General features: G+C 42.8%; 1 protein-coding gene across 1 annotated transcript in view; it reads left to right on the forward strand.

Moving 5' to 3' along the window:
• LVRN (laeverin) overlaps window positions 1-20,769 on the forward strand; it is a 252,227-nt gene that overhangs the window by 89,722 nt on the left and 141,736 nt on the right. Inside the window, exon 2 of the mRNA XM_073624650.1 lies at window positions 18,221-18,363. Within this exon, the coding sequence (XP_073480751.1) occupies window positions 18,221-18,363 (143 nt within the window). The remainder of the gene's footprint in view (window positions 1-18,220; window positions 18,364-20,769) is intronic.

The following is a 20,769-nucleotide window of genomic DNA, read 5'->3' on the forward strand; positions in this document are numbered from 1 at the left end:
AGACTCCATAAATACCCCCACACTGCACAAATACCCCTCCACACTGCACAAATACCCCCTACACTGCACAAATACACCCCACACTCCATAAATACCCCCAACACTGCACAAATACCCCCCCCACACACACTGCACAAATACCCCCCCCCCCACACACACACACTGCACAAATACCACCCAGACTCCATAAATACCCCCCACACTGCACAAATACCCCTCCACACTGCACAAATACCCCCTACACTGCACAAATACTCCCCACACTCCATAAATACCCCCAACACTGCACAAATACCCCCCACACACACTGCACAAATACCCCCCCCCCACACACACACACTGCACAAATATCCCTCCACACTGCACAGCTACCCCCCCCCCCACAATGCACAAATACCCCTCCACACTGCACAAATACCCCCCCACACTCCATAATTACCCCCACAATGCACAAATACCCCCCCCACACACAAATTTCTACCCCAGTCACCCCACTAAGGACTTTGCTCAGCCTCAGTGTGATGGTTCACTCACCTCTCCTCCTGGCAGCAGTCCACTCCTTCAGAGACAGTGACTCTCCCTAACAGGAAAAAGTTAAAGTAGCATTCCAGGCAAAACCTTACTAGTCTTAAATATGCTCCGCCCCTCCTAACACCTATTCTGACTAATCTGTGTAAGAAAGATCTGTAAACTTACCTATATTCTGGCTACTCCAGTCTGCATGTAGCTGCTGCATCCCCGAACACTTACATGAGCTGCCTGCACACAGTACCTGGTGGCTTAAAGGAGTTGTAAAGGCAGGTTTTTTAATCTTAATGCATGCTATGCATTAAGATAAAAAACCTTCTGTGTGTAGCAGCCTCCTCAGCACCCCCTAAGTACTTACCTGAGCCCCTTCTCTCTGCAGTGATGTCCACGAGTGTCTTAGCTGTCCCAGACACTCCTCCTGATTGGCTGAGAGACAGAAGCGGCACCATTGGCTCCCACGGCTGTCAGTCAAAATCAGTCAGCCAATCAGGGGAGAGAGGGGGTGGGGCCGTGTCGGTGCTCTGTGTCTGAATGGATACATAGAGCTAAGTGGCTGATTAGGCGCTAGCATATTATTTTAGGGATTAGATTAAGTGTTAAGGGTTCAGATAGTGGGATAGTTAGGATTAAGGGTACACTAAAATGTTGGGAAGAATTTTAGTCACAGTTAAGGGGAACTCCACCATAGTTGTTTCCATTGCTGAAAGTCACACCCCAAGAACAACAGTACCGTCCTCCCAGTAATGAAAACCTTGTGAGACAGAAACCAAATTAACATGAGGACTCTTCCCATAGATTAATTAACTCTAGAAACCATAAGAAAGCACATGCAAAAGAACAAGTTTATTTTTAAGGTAAATGGCAGTATCCCATAGAAGCCAACATTTAGCTATCAATGATCAAAAATCAGTAAACTGCAATCTAATCAGTTGCTTTGACTTGCTGCACTAGAGTTCCTTCTATTATTCCTGTACATATTTTGTATACTGAGCAGTGGATGTACCATAGAAAAGCCCACAGCTGTGAAGGAAGACCCTCTAACCTCTGTGCATATGAAATTAAAAGTTTTATAAATCTCTGCTGAAAATTATGTAGTTCAAACACTGTACTGACCAACTGGTTATAAAGTATAATTATTTCTAAGCATTCATACAAAAGGAGTTACAGCATTTGGAAAGGTTCTTGTGTCAGCTTGTGCAGAACATTAATGAGAAACAAGGGATTGTTCTCAGGAAGTTGAGATTTTATTCAGTGAATAAAGCATTTACCAAATTTACCTTTTCAGAAAGTTCATAGAGATTTATTTTGTGACCCTATACTCTGTTAGTAAAACAAACGCTTATGCCGCGTACACACAATCGGGATTTTGGTCGGAAAAAGGTATGATGGCTTTTCTGACGGGATTCCGCTCAAGCTTGTCTTGCATACACATGGTCACACCAAATTCCGACCGTCAAGAACGCAGTGACGCACAACACGTACGAAGGCATAGAAAAAGGAAGTTCAATAGCCAGTGTGCCACCCTTTGGGCTCCTTCTGCTAATCTCATGTTTATCTTGTGTTAGTAGAAGTTTAGTGAGAGACAATTCGCGCTTTTAAGCTTTCGTGCTTTTCAGTCCGTTACTGCTCTTCAGTTTGTGCTTGTGGGTTTGTATCTGGTTTTCAGTGCGTGTAGTCAGTTCGTATCTGTTTTGCAGTGCGTTCTTGTATGCTCGTTTCTGATTTTCAGCTCGCTCTTCACTGACCTTGCTGTTTTTCAGTGCGTTCTGTTAGTTCGCTCTGACCAGCCGTCCGTTTTGAAGCCATGTTGCGTGTACGTACTCGTCGTAGAGTTTGTGCTATGCGGGTGCTCGGTGTTGGGGTTCTCGCTTTGACCCAAGTCCAGTCCATGAACAGGGTGGGGAAGAGTTCATGGACCAAGAATTGGTTGCTCCAGCATGACCAATTCTCTCACATGTCCTTGCTGCATGAGATCCAGGAGAATAATCCTGATGATTTCAGGAATTTTCTCTGGATGAAGGACCCCGTTTTTCACCGTCTGTTGGCTTTGCTGTCCCCTTATATTACGAAGCAGGACACCTGCATGCGGCAAGCCATCACTCCAGAGCAGAGGTTTGTCACCACGTTGTGGTACTTGGCGACGGGGAGAAGTCTACAGGACCTCAAGTTCTCGACAGGCATCTCCCCCCAGTCTCTGGGGATCATTATTCCAGAGACCTGTTCTGCCATCATTTAGGTCCTGCAGAAGGACTATATTAGGTTAAGTTTTCTCCTTTAACATCACATTCTATGTATTTAATGTTTGCTAATGTATTGTATTTATTTCATCATTCCCTCATTACCATGATTGTAATATGCTGTGAATGTCCCATTTGTGCCCATGCATGCTGTAATCTTTTAATGCTCCTTTTTGTCCTTCATGCATATTTGCCTCCCCAGCATGCTATCCTGGGCCCATATACACCAAGCCTAGTCACTTAACAATGTATTTTGTCAGCTCCATTGTACTGCTTTACCCTAAACACCCCCTAAAATGTGTAAAAATGTTATTGTTTTCCTTAAATTCATGCAGAGTGCCAGAGGCTTTTTTTGGCTCCCAAACTCATTTAGAAACCCTCCCCCCTAAAATTTTTACAATGGGCCATCAGAGGGGGTGAGGAATCTGATAAGTGGACCTTATATTTTTGTCTTTAAATACTCCTTAAAATAAATGTTATACTGATGTTGGCCAAGAATGTTTGTGTCTAATCTGCTTGCAATGTTATGTGAAAAAGTACTAATTTTTTTTTTTATGTTTTGACTCCACAGTTTCTTTCAATGCCACAGGGATGGCAGACTGTGGCATCCCACTTTGCCAACCCTTGGGACTTTCCTAACTGTGGAGGGGCATCCCACCACCCTATTCGGGGTCATACTATTATAACTATAAGGGGTTTCAGTTTCATAGTATTGTGTTAATGGTGTCAGCGACATACGAGTTTCTCTATGTGGACGTGGGGAAGAATGGCCGGATGTCGGATGGTGGAGTCTTTGCCCAGACGGAGTTCTATACACGCCTCCAGAGTGGTGGCTTGGGATTGCCACCTGCGGAAGACATTATTTATTCCCTTAACAAAGCTGGAATACTTGCATTTTTTGGACAAGCTTCACACATGGAGACACCCCAAGTATCCACTGGAGTACCTGTGTGGGACACCCTAAAAAGTTTGTTCTTGTGTCCCACACTAGTGCTCCTGAGTCCAGATGTGTAAACAGCTGCTGAGTGTCCTCTCCTTACATTACACTGAATCACGTTTGTAATTCTTTCTAGTTTCAAACACTGTGCCCACGAGCCTGAAAGTTGCCATTATAAACTTTACAACAGTAAAGAAAAGCACATGGCGCAGAATGCAAGTAATAATAATAATAGGGACACACGACAACTACTTACTTTTTTAGAAGCACTTTCTTGATCCTTCTGTACTAATCCTGCTCCCTCAATTTCAGGTCTGGCCAGCATTTCCTCAATTGCTCCTTGGATCGTCGTACCCCAAAATTCCTGTGCAGACTCTTCACAACTTTAGTCATGATCTTGGCCTTTCTCACATTTGGCTTTAGGTACGGTTCATACTTCCCATCATAGTCGGCCCTCTTCAAAATGTCCACCATCTCTACAAAGGCCATATTTGAGGCCTTAAATCTTCTCCTCCGGGATCGGGACGTTTCTGGCTCTTGGCTTTCCTCCTTGTTACTGCTATTATCACGCACCTGCTGTGTCTCCACCATGTTCCTCTCCCACTGTGACGAAAGAGACAGGGCAGGAAATATTCTAGAAAGAACGTCAGGGGTGGGCGACGCGAGCGGAGTTTCACCCATGCGCAGTGTATATAAAGCTAACACGCGTGTGTCGTACCTACGTTCTGTGTGCGTAGGAAGGAGGACCGGAAGCGCCGAGCGTTCTAACGAAGGTAACATTTTAACTTGGGACATCAGTGGCCTATACTGATTCGATATTGAGGCCTATATTGGGATAAGATTAGGAGAGTTTAGCCTGATATTAGTGTTTTTGTCTTGTATTTTGTCTTGCAGCAAATATGAAACAATTCAAAGAACCTGAATTCATGGGCCATTTCATTGACAAATACAGGGATATGCGTAATTTGTGGGAGGTTAAAACCCCCTTATATCGCAATAAACCAGCTATGAAGCCATCGCTGGAAAAACTGCTGAAATTTGTGAAGACGCAGGTCCCCAACGCAGACATCGAGTTTGTGGAGAAGAAAATTGGTAGCTTGAGAAGCACGTATAGGAAGGAGCTTAATAAGGTCCAGGCTTCCATGAGATTAGGAGCATCAGCAGTAGACGTGTATATACCCAGTCTGTGGTACTACAACAGGATGCGGTTTCTGGAAGACCAGATGGAAGTCAGGGAATCACTTTCTACACTTCCATCCACCCTTCGCTCAACTCTTCACTCAACCCCAGCTGAGGCTTCCGAGGACCAACCTGGGCCTTCCATCCTGGAAGAAGTGGAGGAGCCCAGCTGGAGCCAGGTATAGTATTTTTTAACATATTTATTGTCCGAAAATTATTGTTGTTAACTAGATGTTATTATTGCTAACAAATGAATGATTTAACAAAAAATGTTTTGTGACAAGAATGAAAAATGATTGTGAGAAGAATGAAAAATGCTGGGCTCAGAATAATAGTCTTTTCTATTTATTAATCAATTTGCAATAGTCATGAGCTGAAAATTGTGTGTGATTGATGAACCAAAAACTAAAACTATGTCCCTTTTTCATACACAGGAAGACCTCAACCAGGACAAGGCTCTGGAATGTGGCACACAGGAGGAGGAGGGGGTAAGTGTCAGCCAGGAGGTAGCGGGGGTAAGTGTCAGCCAGGAGGTGTCAGGGCCCAGTAGCCACACCCAATCCCAGGTGCCTCCCCTCCGCCTTCCAACAAAAAGGGCCAGGAAGGGGAGTAACGTGGAGGAGGCAGCACTGGGCCTCATTAAGGAGGCTAATGCGGCCCTGAAAAGCCCCCCCAACGCTGAAGAGGCCTATGGCTGTTATGTAGCTGCAAAATTGCAGCAAATGGAGGAGGGCCAATGCCTCATCTGTTTGAAGATTATTTTTGAGGCCATCCATAAGAGATTGAGAGGCCAAATGAGTGATAAAATGCACTTAGGTGCGCTCGCCCATCCTCCTCCTCCTCCTCCTGCCACAAGTCCACCTCCAGAGCCACAGCCTCCAAGGAAGGCTGCAGGGAAGGCTGCAGGAAAGGCTGCAGGGAAGCGTGGAGGGAAGGCTGCAAGGAAGACAAGAAAGTGATGGCCTGGGTTCAGTATGGTCTGACAGAAGATGCAGGCTTTGGTATTACCACAGCCTGGGGACATATATGTCATCTGCTGCTGTTCCTGATCTCTGGGAGTCCTGGACCAGATAGTGCTCCCTTAAATATGGACTTCTCAGGCTACCAATTTTAATTTACAAAGAGTTGATGTCTGCCCTTGGGTACAAAGGCTTCACAAATTCAAGCAGTTTCTCCAGCATTGCCTTCCTCTTTATTTTGTTATTAGGAGCCAGAATAAATGTTTTTTTTTATATGAAAATACATACCTATGTGTTTTTCTTCAAATAGGACAGTTTGTTTGTGAGTAAGCAGGTACATTTCCAAAATACAATGTCTAATTAACAAGGGACACCAACCAACCTCCTTGAGCTTCATAAAAATACAAGATAATAATATTGTTGTGTAAACCTGACACACCAAAGAAAAATGATGGCGATCACTAAAAAATAATTTAAAAATAATCCAAAAAACAGGAGATCTTGATTAAAAATAAAAAAAAAGATGACTATAAAAATAATTCTAAACATTATTATGGAGATCTGGCTTTAAAAACAAAAACGATTATTCAGGAGATCAAGAGAAATAATAAAGAAATCAATTTGTCAGAACTCTGTGTGAATATCAGCAGCAAAACAACTTCATTCTTCTAGCATTATAAAGAACAAAAGAATGCGCTGCATTAAAAGATCCAAGAATTTGCAGCGTGACGAATGTGCTATCTTCCTTACGAACGCTAATTTTACCAGACCGAGTGCTTCCGTGTCGTACTTGAGTCTGAGCATGCGTGATTTTTGGCGCGTCGGAATTGCATACAGACTATCGCATTCTTGAATAGGAACTTTTTCCTACCGAAAAATAGAGAATCTGCTCTCAATCTTTTGCTGGCTGGAATTCCGCCAGCAAAAGTCCGATGGAGCATACACACGGTCGCATTTTCTGACCAAAAGCTCTCATCGGAGTTTTGCTGGCGGCATTTCCGATCATGTGTACGGGGCATTAGAATCTGTTTTACATATCCTCTTCTAACACATTTCCCTACAGCTACGTTTATCCCCTACTTTATTTTATATGTGCATATTTTTTTGGTATGTACCTTGGATTTTAAATGGTCAGTCTATCCAACCCCGATTTTTATTTTTTTTTGGTTAGAGTTGGAGATAACTATTGACGCATTATAACATGACATTATAACAGACCAGGGCTGGCCCAAGACACTGTGCTGCCTGGGTCTAAGAATGAAATGCTGCCCCCCCCCCCCCCCCCAAAAAAAGAAAATCATGCCCACCATAAGGCCCCCACATCCATTATTTTATATCATGACAATTAAAACTAAAATTACATTTATCAGAAGGTCAGATTTATATGCAACAGCACATTGTCTATATGCAAAATTATATGACATACCACCATGTAACCACTCCCCCATATTGGCGTCCTAGGGCATCCATGGGTGCAGTGTGTGTCAGCAGTGAACACGTTGCACCCATGGATGATATGCCACTGGGATAGGATTATATAGGGGCGGACTAGGGCAGTATAGGGGCATGCTTGGGTAGTATATAGACAGGCTAGGGTAGTATATAGACAGGCTAAGGTAGTATAGGGGCGGGCTAGGGCAGTATATAGACAGGCTAGGGTGGTATAGGGTCAGGCTAGGGCAGTATATAGACAGGCTAGTGTGGTATAGGGGCAGGCTAGGTAGTATATGGACAGGCTAGGTAGTATATGAACAAGCTAGATAGTATACGAACAGGTTAGGGTAGTATACGGACAGGCTAGATAGTATACAGACAGGCTAGGTAGAATACGGACAGCTTAGGGTAGTATACGGACAGGCTAGATAGTATACGGACAGGCTAGATAGTATACAGACAGGCTAGGTAGTATACAGACAGGCTAGATAGTATACGGACAGGCTAGGTAGTATACGGACAAGCTAGATAATATACGGACAGGTGATTGGTTATAGTAGATTGGTGGGTAGGTGGGTGTACTGACTGCCTTTGCCTGCCTTGGGTCACTGTTCACTGCAGCAGCTTCTGTTCTGCACCATTCAGTCTTGACAGCCTGGAGCAGCTTCTGGTCCTTCTCCCATCCTCAGTGCTGCACCCTGCCGGAGGACGATGCTGGGTTCCTGGGTACTGGAGAGGAAGGACAGATCCTGGTGAAGCATGATTGGTCTGCACATCCCCAGCATCCTTCCCTGGAGAGGAGGTCGGGGAGAGGGTTACACTTGGTCAGATGTGCTGCTGGGGGGAGAGCATGCCTCCAACTGGGAGACGCCAGGAACACCTGGGGGCGATCACCATATTTAGAAGGTGGGCCGGATGAGCACGCAGGAGGATCCAGAAACACCTGAGGGCGATCACCATATTCGGGAGCTGGGCCGGCAGTTCTGGGCTGAGCCCAGGGTAGGAGCGCTGGGTGAGCAGAATGAGATTACACTGAGCAGCCAGGAAGGGGAGGGAGAGAGAGCAAAGGGATAATCACCCCACCATTGGTGTCCTGATCCTGTCACTCCCCTACATGAGCCAAATGATTAGCTGCACTAACTCCGAGCTGCATCTGGGGATGGTGCCAACGCACACTCTGCGAGCACACACCGGTATGTATTGTGATACATTGACACAAGACTACACTGTATATCTACTGGCCCGGGCACTGCCTTCTTGTGTGTCAATTTGCCACCCCTCTCAAAGTGCCTGGGTCTATTGGGCCCAGCCGGACACATTGTAGGGCCAGCCCTGCAACAGACCATAGGTAAATGTTGCAGATCAAAGTTAATTGCATCCCAACACGCAACTACAGTGTGCTGCAATGCACCACAACACACACATGCATACGTGCAGCACACTGTGTATTATCATACAGTAATGCATGATCCGTGGTACATTGCGGTGCCATTTACTTAGAATCCACAACTACAAGAGTAGGCAATAAACTGCAGCACGCTATAGGGATGTGCTGGGATCAAAATAAGTCTTTTTTTGTACATTAAAGCAACTCTTTTACCAGACTGAACAGGTCAAGAAAAAGAAGAGAGCAAATACTTACCTCTCCTGGAAACGTTATCACCAAACTCCTGTTCATTATAAAGGATTTCCCAGCTGTCGTTTCTTCAGAAAGCAACATTTTCAAGAGTGTCAACTTCTTGGTCCCACTCTGCTCTCATTGGTTCCTCCCATCACTCCTAACACACAGTAGTGTTGGTGTTCAGCATCATGGGTGGCAGGAGAAGTATTTACTTTCTTCTTTTCAGGGACAGCTTTTATTGGAAAGTTCAATTTGGTGTCCAAAACATGCCGCCTTAGCCTCTGCAACATTTCTAGAATACTCCTCTTTTTAACCAATGACACCACCAAGCTTCTAATGCACTCCCTGGTTATCTATTGCCTCGACTACTGCAACTCCCTCCTCATTGGATTACCTTTACATACACTATCCCCCCTTCAGTAATGAATGCTGCTGCAAGACTCATCCTCCTTACCAGTGTCCTCCACCCCTCTCTGCCAATCTCTCCACTGGCTTCCACTCACCCAACTAATAAAATCCAAAGTACTAACAATAATTTACAAAGCCACCCATAACTCTGCTCCAGCTACATCACTAACCTAGTCTCAAAATACCAACCAAGCTGCTCTCTTCGCTCCTCCAAAGACCTCCTGCTCTCTAGTTCCCTTCTCACCTCCTCCCATGCTCACCTCCACGATTTCTCCAGAGTTTCTCTTTAAAGTGTATGTAAAGACAGTTTCATTTTTTTGCATTAAATAGTACAGGGAAAAGTTGAAACTGTTATCGGGCTATTTTTTTGCTTGTTTTTCCCTGAGAAGATTTCCCTTCACGTTCTGTCCCGGAGAACCACCAGGAAATGAATGAAAAAACATTACAAAGTTCAGGAAATACCCATCTTCTGATCTATTCACAGCACGCATGTCAGTGCTTTTTTTTCACCTATTTGTTATTGTTATGCACTGCAGCTTGTTAGAAAGTGTTACGGCACAGCAGAATGTACTGTACAAATGCAACATTTTTCCTTTTTTTTTTTAATGCAGCACATTGGTGTGAGCTAAAATCATAGGACATGGCACACAAATTACCTTGCTGCCATGAATGGGCCTCTAGAGAGTTGTCACAGTAACATGTGTCTGATTGGAGGATTCCCTACAACCCTAGAATTTTGGATTTACCCTCTTTTTGGTCTCCAGGACAAACAGAATGGTGACAAAGACAGACATAAAAAATTGACAACGGGTCTACCCCTACCCCTATCCAAATCTTAGAAAATGCCTTTGCATACACGGGGTGGAGGTACTATTTGTAAAAATTTTGCTGTGTGAATGTCCTAATTAATACTTGTAACGTTTGTAATATGTGTGAAATGTCAGTTTTGATTAGTTGTCTTTGGCAGGGTTAAGGTAACATTCTCTAACTCTTAATCCTAAAAGAAAAAAGCCTAAAGAACATTTGACCAATAGAGAAAATAGCCTAAAGCTGGCCATAGATGGATCAAAATTCAGCCAGTTCAGCAGGGTCCAACCGAATTTCATCCATCTATGTTAGTTCCCATGCATGAGAAGTCGATCTAATGACGACTTCTCATGAACAGGCTTGTTGGAAAATTTTGCTTCGATCAGCACATGCAGCTAACTGCATGCAGCATAGATCAGTATATTCTGATGGCAGGGGTGTCCCGCTGTCGGAATACAATGATACAATGGGGAGGATTCCTGCATTCCACCTCAAATGTGTGGAAGGAGAATTGGGTCCGTATTTTTGTTCAGACTGTCGGCTGAACGAAAAAGACTGAGCCATGTGTGGCCAAATTAACACTATAGGCTAAAAACACTCAAGAGAGAGGAAGACCACTGCGCTGTGCACAAAGTGTCTGGAGATTCCTGTACTCATCACCTACAGTGTAATGAATCAGCTGCTACAAAGAGTGAACTCCCATACAGAATTGATACAAGTTTACTGGACTGAAACAATGGAGTTGTATGTCTGCAGCATTGTATACATTCTGTATAGCAGTTCACTCTCTGCAGTAGTTGATTCCTTACACTCACTGGTATGTGCAGCTTTTTGTATTAGGCTGTGCACCCCAAAGCTTAAACACATGTGTGTGTGTATAGGCCAGTTGGCTTAATTTACCTGGGGCCCAGGGACAGGGTACGTTTTTTCTGGAAAATCCCCATTAGCTAAGAGCCAGGAACCGGTAGTGTCCCTTCCACCTGTCAACCAAGCTGTGCAACGGGGTCTGTGGCAGAAAGAGGACTATTTACCTCTTTCGGGTACAGGCTGAGTGATCTACTGCTCTGTGGTTCAGACAAGTAAATGAAAGCCCTGGCCTGCCCGGCAGATTGATATAGAAGAGGCTGGGACTTTAATTCAATTGTCAGAACCGCAGTGTAGTAGATCACTCCACCTGCACCTGAAAGTGGTTAAAAAGTCCCTTTTCTGCCCCAGGTCCTTAGCTGAACAATAGCTGCAGAGTGCCCAAAATCTTTCAGTCATACTCCTCCCTCTACCGCTGCCCCCTCCCCGGCTGAATTAGCAGGGCTGGACAGAGCATTGGGCATAGGTGATTAGGGTGTGCCCTGGCACACCCAGCACACCCCATGAGCACGCCTGAGTTTACACTGTTGGTGGTGAGCCTAGACATCATTATACGCTTTTCCACAATGCAGAAGTCTTCCTCATATTATTTCCTCTTCTGATCAAATGTTTTTACCCTATGGTGTTATGATAGTTTTGCTTTTGGTCAAATGTTCTTCAACTCTTGTTGTCGAATGTTCTTTTTTTTTTTTTCACTTGGGATGTAATGTTAGGAAATGTTACATTTGCCCTGTGGAAGGCAACTAATAGAAGCATTACATGTATTGTATGTGATTTTTGCTGGAATACTGAGATATTCGGAAAGCTATTTCTTTTTAAATAGATCCCTTTAGGGCCGGTTCACACTGGTGCGATGTCAGAGATCGGATGTGATTCGCACCGCACTGCAGTGAAAATCACATGCGATCTCTGTGCGATGCGATTTCAGCCATAAAGATCGTATGGCTGAATTTGCATCAAACTCGCACAGGATCCTTTTTTTTGTCCGCAGCAGAATCTGATTGCATGGGTGTTAACACCCATGCAATCCAATTCCTGTCCGAGTTTGCAGATGGCACTGCGATATGCGAACTGACTGAGAGGGTGTCATTAACTTTTACCTGACACTCCCAGCAGGTTGCATAGGGCATTGTGAACTTCCACTGGGAAACATGCGATGTGGGAACCCGTAGTGGATTCGCAGGGTTCCCGCTTCGCAGCAGTGTGAACCAGCCCTTAGGTTTAGGTCTGTGCTTTAGAATATATGGAATTAAGTGGAACATTGGAATTGGATTACTCTGTTCCAATTCCCTCCATAGCATTTTCAGAGAGATACAGTAGGTGACAAAGAAGCCTTATATTCTCTCAGTACAGGTTTCCTTTAATCATGCATTCATACTGCTGTATCCAGTGTTGTATAAATTGCTAACATATATTCCTTGCAAAGATACTAGAGGGACACTAAATCACTTCATCTACAGATGACAGCTGCTATAAATTCACCGACATTCCCTGGAATCTTGAACACTTCTCCAAATGTTTACAGTGTTTTATGACATTCATTGAAATCACTGATATACCCTAAAGTAATAAAGTTTTAAGCCGGAAAATGAGACGATTTTAGATTGTACATTTAAAAACCTTTACATTTCAAATAGTGTGTTCTGCCAGAATTAAATTTTGCTTTATTTGAGCCACTTAAGTGCCATATAATAATTTGCAGTTAATAAGATATGGGATTCAATCTCAACAAGGTGCAAAGTCATTAGCTCACAAAGAACAATCATGGCACAATCTTAAAATTATAGCTCTAACAGAAATAGAATGCAAAATGGAAGGCGTTAGGGAAGTACACAGCAGTTGTCATTTTTGGGAGGCTTAGAACTTGATACAAATACTGTAAATATTCTGCTGTGCAGTGATTAAAGATTTGGGGAAGATTCAAATCCTACCATGTCCTTGGTACAGGCTGTACCCACTGAAGTTATTACAGTTATTACATTAAACCCAATTCTAAATGTTTTTTTTTTTTTTGTTATAAGTTTATTGCGCAGCTGATTTGAGAAAAAAAAAAGTAGCTTTAGCTGAAATACCACTCTGGCGCTGTCCTCTGAAGAGCTTTTTGGTGCAGTGTGGTTAGTTTTTTCTTGGTTGAATAGTACCCAGCATTAAGCAACACCTTTCCTGTGAGCCTGGAAGATCAAGAATACAGCGCCTGGGGATGCATCATCCAATCACCCTAAACTGGCCATACATAAGTAGAATTCCAGTCGAGAAATATTTGTTTTATGAACATTTGTTTGATTTTGTAATCATTAGTGGAGTCAAATTGTTGTTCATTTTTAAGCACAGTGACACAAATATTTAAAGGAGTAGAATGGAAAATTTAAACAAACTAAAACAATTGTAACAATGAATGTGTTTAATTTTTTGAGAAAATGCATTCACTACAAAATCAGGTGTTAATAGCTAATGTTTATTTGAAGTACTTTCATACATCATGTGTAATGTCATCAGATGTACTGATGAGAATTTTTGTATGAATGTTTATTCAAAAATCTACTAGTGTATGGTGAACTCATGTTACAGGAACTCAGAGGTAAGTGCTGACGTCATTACGTCAGCGATTCTCCTTGCATCATTATGAACCACCCAGCACCGGACAAGAAGAGAAGAGAAAGATGACCCTGAGCATCAAGTGACTGTCCAGTTGGATCTGAAAAAGGTAAGTATGCAAATATATATAGAAAATACATATGGAAGGGAACAACCAGAGTGAGAACTGGCCGCCGAAGGGGGTGTAGGCTCGAATTTGTGCTTATTGCTTAACAAGCGTATTTAATAAACACTGTAGGGCCCCTTTCACACGGGGTAGACTCCGTAATGCTCATCTGCCTGCTCAGCAGGGGATCTTTCCGCTGATCCCCACTGAGCAGGCGGATGACAGGTCCGTGTACACTTCGCTATGCAGAGCAGACATACAGACACAGCTCCGCTGTTCTCTATGGGGGAGTCGGAAGGAAATGGACTGCCTGTCAGTTTCCATCTTAATGTCATCCAATCCGATCCTCCGGACAGATGGGGAATGGATCCCCCATCCACCTGTTTTTGGCGGATCGGATGCCAGCGGGTGTCAGCGGACATATGTCCGCTAACATCCGCCACTCCATAGAGAACAATGACTGGTCTAGTCAGGTCTGCCTGAAAAACTGATAGGTGGACCTGATCGGACCGTCAGCCTTAGGGGCACAGCATAAAGTCTTTAGTTATCATTCAAAATATGTTTTGTAAATCCAGACAAGTACAACACAATTTCTGATTGGATGAAATGAGCACTTATTTTGTGCTTTGCTCCTTATACTGTTTTATTGAACAAGCCCATAAACATGTTTAAAGTGGTATTAAACCCACTTTATAAAGACATGCATACAGGGAGGGTTTTTATGACAGAAGCGACCCTATCAGTCTCTTCTGTCATACATGCTTTCCTCTGCCTGTAAACTGTAATGTACGCTGAGTCATGCATGTGAAGCTCAGAGTACATTTACAGCACCCACTGTGTACTGTGGTGATGTGACTCCAGTGTGCATGCGTGGGATTGACGTCATTGCACCTTGGCCATTCAAGTGGATGAACAGCTGGAACCAGGGACCCATGGGATTTCAGAATTTTTTTTCCTTTTGTATTGGATAGAGTGTGGAAAGATCAAAACCTTTCCCAAGTTTTTTATTGCTGATTTCATCTCCATAAGGGAGAGTTTCTATCATTTCCTGTCCCAATGATAGTGGACCTGGGGCAGGAGGTGAAGGGAAAATTCCCAGCATGGACACAATCAATGAAAACCTTGTATAGCTTCTAACCCTTACCACATGTACTAGCATGTGTTTTTATTGCTGCCTCTCATTTCCAGTGGAGAGATGGCCACTCATTTCCTCTCTTGGTGATCACTGTCATTAGAACAGGAGATGAGGAAAATCCTTCCTCGTGTGACATGATAAGAATTCCCCAGCTAACCAGAATAACAAACCTGATTTTAAAAGCTCTTTCTAACATTGAGTTGTTACACACACTTTTTGACACAGTGTGAAGCCTAGCCGAGGCACATCTCCAAAATGTGGTTCTGAACTCTAAACCAGGACATATTATTATTATACAGGATTTATATAGCGCCAACAGTTTACACAGCACTTTAAAACATTAGGGCAGACAGTACAATTACAATTACAATACATTTCAATCAGAGAGCCTTGCTCATTAGAGCTTACAATCTAGGAATTAATACTGGCATGGACACAGACAGCAATAAAAGTTCCACTTTCAGTTTTATTTTTAATATTATGTGTAAAATATTACATATGAAATATTATATCCACTTATGTTCCTTTCTCACTAAATGTAAAAAGGAATGTAAGTATTTACTGCCCCCAAATGTTGGACATTTTTCAGAGGAGAGTGAAATAGGGTTTGCAGGCATTCAGTAGGCAAAACTGGCAATTTCTGATGGCTGATTTTTTTCTTTATTTTTTGACTGCTAAACAATGATTTTGCATTGCTGGACCATGCCGTAATTGCAAGCTAAGCATTTGGCTTTTAGTTGTAGGGCAGTCCTGTTTAATTAAATGACAAACTGCATGTTGCGGTAAAATTGCAGCACCGCGAGGCAAAGCATTGTGGCTGTGGCAATGTGTACTCATCTTAGTGTTACCATGTCCGCTTGTAGGTAGGTAGTCAAGGGGCAGTTAAACACCTCAGCTCTGGAAGGTTTTACCCCTTTCATGACCAGGGCATTTCTTCTTTTTCAGTACTGAGCTACTTCAACTGGTAATTGCGCAGTCATGCAACTCTGTACCCAAACTAAATATTTTTCATAAATAAAGCTTTCTTTTTATGGTATTTGATCACCTCTGCTTCTATTTATTATATAAAAAAATTGGGGAAAAAAACTATATCTTTTACTTTGTGCTATAAAACATATCTAATAAAAACTCAAATGTCTTTATAGAGTTTGGCCAAAACGTATTCTGCTACATGTCTTTGGTAAAACAAAAATCCCAATAAGTGTATACTGATTGGTTTGCATTAAAGTTATAACATCTAGAAACAAAGCGGGGGTCCACCTATCTATCGTTTTTTTTTTTTTGAGTTCATTCACAAACTTTTCTTCTCAGCATTACATACTCACATATTGTGTGTAATATGTCCGCCTGTGTCAGATTTCGTCGGAAAGAATAACTTATATTATTCACTGCAGGCGGTTTCCATCTTCATTGTGGGCATTTGAAGCCCACAAGCATTTATTTCCTGGATGTGGTGAATGCTGTGCTCCCAGCATTCACTGCTCGTTCCCGCACATGCTCAGTGGCATCCTGGGAAGCCTGAGACTAGCTCCCAGGAGTCTGGGAGAGGCTAGAAACACGCCTACTCCCACGGGAGGAGAACCAGGAAGTGCAAAGAAGAATAGAAAAATAAAAGGTAATTACGGCGATTTAAATTTTTTTAAACGGCATGTCAGCATCTAGGCAAGGAAGAGAATACATACAGATATTGTTCAAAATTTGGGTGGAAACCCGCTTTAAATGTGTGCCTAACAATGTGTAATAATGTAAAATCTAATTTTTGTAATGAGTGCTGCATTTTGCAACAGATCTCTTTGTTTCTTCTCCCTGCAAAATTTCCTGTGTACAGAGGGCCTGTGTTGATTGTGAACACATGGCTGTGGGCTGTGGTTGAACAGAGCGGATCAGCAGGTTCCAGCCATGAGTCATTGGTCCGAACCTGCTGACAAACTCCTGCTGTGTACAATTACAGTGGCTGTCAATGCCCTATACCCGGAAACAGCCAGCAATGTAGCAGTACGGCGCTTTGTCTGTACGGGCCGCCCATCCACAGTACATTGCGAGTGAGCGGTCCGGAAGTTGTTAAAATGTGGATAGACCACCTGTTTTTACCACCCCTTGGCCACCCTTGAAAAGGAAGAAACCTAAGGATCACTTATTAAAGATGCTAGCTGGATAACACTAAACAGGAAAATTAAATCAATTAGATTCAATCAATTAATAAATTAAACGCTTACATACACTTTTGTGACAGCATCCATGTCTCATGACATATGCAGCTCCCTGTGATCTTCAGGTTCATGCTGTCTCCATAACATAAAGGGGACGTGTTCTGTACGCCAGCAGAGGAGAACTCAACACAGCTCGGGACTTGAATGCAGTAGAGGTGGAGTTGCCAGCTCACTACAGGAATTTAGAAGCCTACTGGATTTCTGGCAGGAGAAACAGGTATTTTTCTATACCTGCAACATTTTAAAGAAATAAGCTATGAGCAGATGTGCGTGTATCACAGGCTGCTTGAATGTGTGTTTTTTTGCCCAGACATACTCTTTCATTATGAGACCAGTATGGCACTGCATAGGTTACTCCTTATTCCACCTTATCTCAGGCCCATGCAAAGCCTGAGCTCGATTCAAGTCAATGCCAGTCAACTATTTAAAAGCTGTGTAGTGCTCTCCATTCATGTTAATGGAGTCCTAGAACATGGACACATACGTGTATGTTGTATTCATCAATACTTGTACCTCATCACATCTATTGAAAGTAAAATAAACTTCCTGCAACTTTAAGAAAAATAGGTAGGTATTGCATACCTCCCAACTTTTTGAGATGGGAATGAGGGGCACCTATCGGCAAAAGTATGGAGGCATAGGACACACCCCTTGCCACGCCCCCTCGAAGGAGAATTGTACAAAAAAACAAGATTGGGTTAAACCTGCTTTTTTTACCACTATAATTCCTTTTATATTGGCTTTTGGAATTTAAAAATGCAGCAATTTAGAAATCAGATGTAAGGTTTAGCACTGGAAAACACTTTTTGATAGATAAAAAGTGCATTTTATATACAACTATATAGATCAGACCGAAATGAGGGACAAATGAGGAGGAATGAGGGGCACATTGCTCCAAATCAGTGACAGTCCCTCGAAATCAGGGACAGTTGGGTGCTATGGTATTGCTATATTAAATTAACGATAAATAAGCACATAACAGGACAAATGATCCATTGCCTTGTCCCCACATTGTGTGTGCCCTTATACTAATTGTTTATATTGATTCTGTCTGATTTACTTTTTATTTTTCAGTTTTGTTTCTCCCCTGGGGTCCGTGTCTGTGTATTGATGACATGTATAGAAGGGGTCCTACAAACAAACAAAGCTTGAGAACGCTTGATCCCTGTCTGTTAACTGCTTCCTATTTTCTGTCTGCAGAGTCCTAGTGGGATCGGAGCTGGAGCCAGCATCTGCCAGGACAGTTTATCCATGCTTTGATGAACCGGCACTGAAAGCAACCTTTAAAACTACGATTGTCCACAATTCCAGTTATGTGGCCCTTTCTAATATGCCAGCTATAGGTAGGTAAATGTAGTCCAGAACTAGTCATTTATATTATTACTAATAAGTAACATTACTTATTACCTAAATATTAGTAATTAGTAACATAGGAAATCTATGTTGTGTAAGCATGTATGCGGCCATTACTGAGCTCACCTTCTGAAAATTCGAATTCCAGGCTGTCATGATGGTCCAGTAGTTTCAGGACTTTCTAAACTGTTGACCCCAATCAAGTCTGAAGTTTAGGATTTTTGACTTCACTCTGACTTTCTTGATCGGTATTCTTAGGCCTCATGTACACGGCTGCTGGTAAACTGACATTTAGGAGCAGTTGGGTGTTTTTTTTTCAGCTGCCCCTGAACTCTCCTCTATGTTATCTTATCAGTACATCTACACAGGGTCGTTTATAGTCATTTCTAGGCAGTTGAGTCTAGAAGCATTTTTTGGAAAGCAAAAAAATGTGTTTAGGACGGATGTTCAGAGGCATTTGAAATGGCAAATGCCTGTAACAGCTTTGTAAACGCAGTAACTCGCATTTAGACGAGTTTCGTTTACAAGGGTTTTTCATTTTTGACAATTTGCACACAAAAAAAAAAACTACGCTTCTAAACGCAAACGCGGGTAAACGCAGCATGTAAATGCAGCAAAATGGACGTTTTGAAATTATCGGTTACGATCTGTCAAGGTAAATCGTTCAGGAGAGATTTTAAAACGTCCCGTGTACAGTAAGCCTTATGCCTCATACACACGATCAGAATTTCCGACAGAAAAAGTCAGATGGGAGCTTATCATCGTATATTCTGACCGTGTGTATGCCCCATCGAACTTTTTACGTCGAAAATTCAGACGGACATGTTCTATATCTTTCCGATGGAACAAATTCCTAACGGGAAAACCGCTCGTCTGTATGCTGTTCCGATGTACCAAAAATGACACATGCTTTGAAGCAAGTACGAGACGTCGTACGTGTTGTCCCGTCGTACGTGTTGTATGTCACCGCATTCTTGACAGTCGGAATTTGGTGTGACCGTGTGTATGCAGGACAGAATTCCGTCGGAAAAAACTTCAGAGTTTATTCCGACGGCAAAACAGGGCATTAGGGTTAGTGGCCTATGGTACTAACCTGAAGAAACTCCAAGCAGCTTCCTTCCGTTGCTACTTGAACCCCCAGGTGCTGGGGCTACTGGAACCATTCAATCTCTTTGTGAATGTAATATATACATATAATGTGGATAAATTACAAATATCCACATTTATTTTAAAGCATCCACAAATTCCACTCCCTGAGACTGCTCCCTCTAACGCATTGCACCCAATCAGGGATTGGTTGTAGAGATCTCTATGACTAAGCCCTGATTGACTGAAAAGCATTAGAGGGAGTGGTCAGGGGAGAGGGAATGTCACTATCATGTTTGTAGATGCTTTACAATAAACATTGACATTTGGGATTTATCCAATGTGCGGTGGTTCTTATCTTTAGATGCACCTAAGTGTTTTTGTGATTTCAATTGCCTGAGTGTTGCGCATTTTACATGCATTGTTATGGAACTGTACGTAATGCACATTTTGTTGGAAACCGCATCAAAGATTCAGATAGCAGGACTTTTTCCAATTTTTTAAGCCTGCAACTTACCCAACCCTATGTGACCCTGGTAGCTGTTACTCAGTCTCAATATTGTTTTAACACAAAGATTGGACAGTTAATTTCAATATATTCAAATGTGGCAGGTACGTTGCCCTACACAGCTCACTGGATGCAAGTTCCTTTCTCTCACAGTTTTTTTCTTCCAACGTCATGTGGTATCTCTTGTTTCTGGGCAATGGTCAGGTGCAACAATATGTCATGCCATAACAATATGAGGGTAAGATGCTCCCTAGTCTGTAAAAAAGGTAGCTATTGTGGACCTTTTCCATGCACAGATGGAGGTTGCAGCACCTTCTCCTGTCCCTGCTGAAATTTAGGTGTGTACACATCATACTAAAAGGTCAAATGCAATATCTGTATCACTGTTAGGGCATACGTATTAGGTTTTGGGCTTGTGACTATAGGAAATGCAGAATAATTTTTTTGGGTTCTATGACATCTTGGGGGTTGTTTAGCTCATGTTTAGCACTTGCCAGTGAGTACAGTCTACACCAGATATGCCTTTTCAGGGCTTTTTTCTGCCCACTTTTATAAAAACAGAAAGAAAAAAAATCACAAACAGATCTAACACGAGTCCCAGTGCTCGTGCACAAAGCCCCTGTCAGCTCTCTGTCTCTTTCCTACAGCTCCCTGCTGCTCTGTCTTTCATGCTTTGGTTGCTGTCTGTCCTGTCCTGGACACCCCTCTGCTCCCTTGCAGCCATACACTGACTCCCAGGAAGGTAGAGCTCTGAACTCTAACCCTGCCTAAGAACCCAGCACACACCTATACCATTAGTGTG

The sequence above is a fragment of the Aquarana catesbeiana genome, linkage group LG01, assembly GCF_042186555.1.
Source record: "Aquarana catesbeiana isolate 2022-GZ linkage group LG01, ASM4218655v1, whole genome shotgun sequence".
NCBI classification, from domain to species: Eukaryota; Metazoa; Chordata; class Amphibia; order Anura; family Ranidae; genus Aquarana; species Aquarana catesbeiana.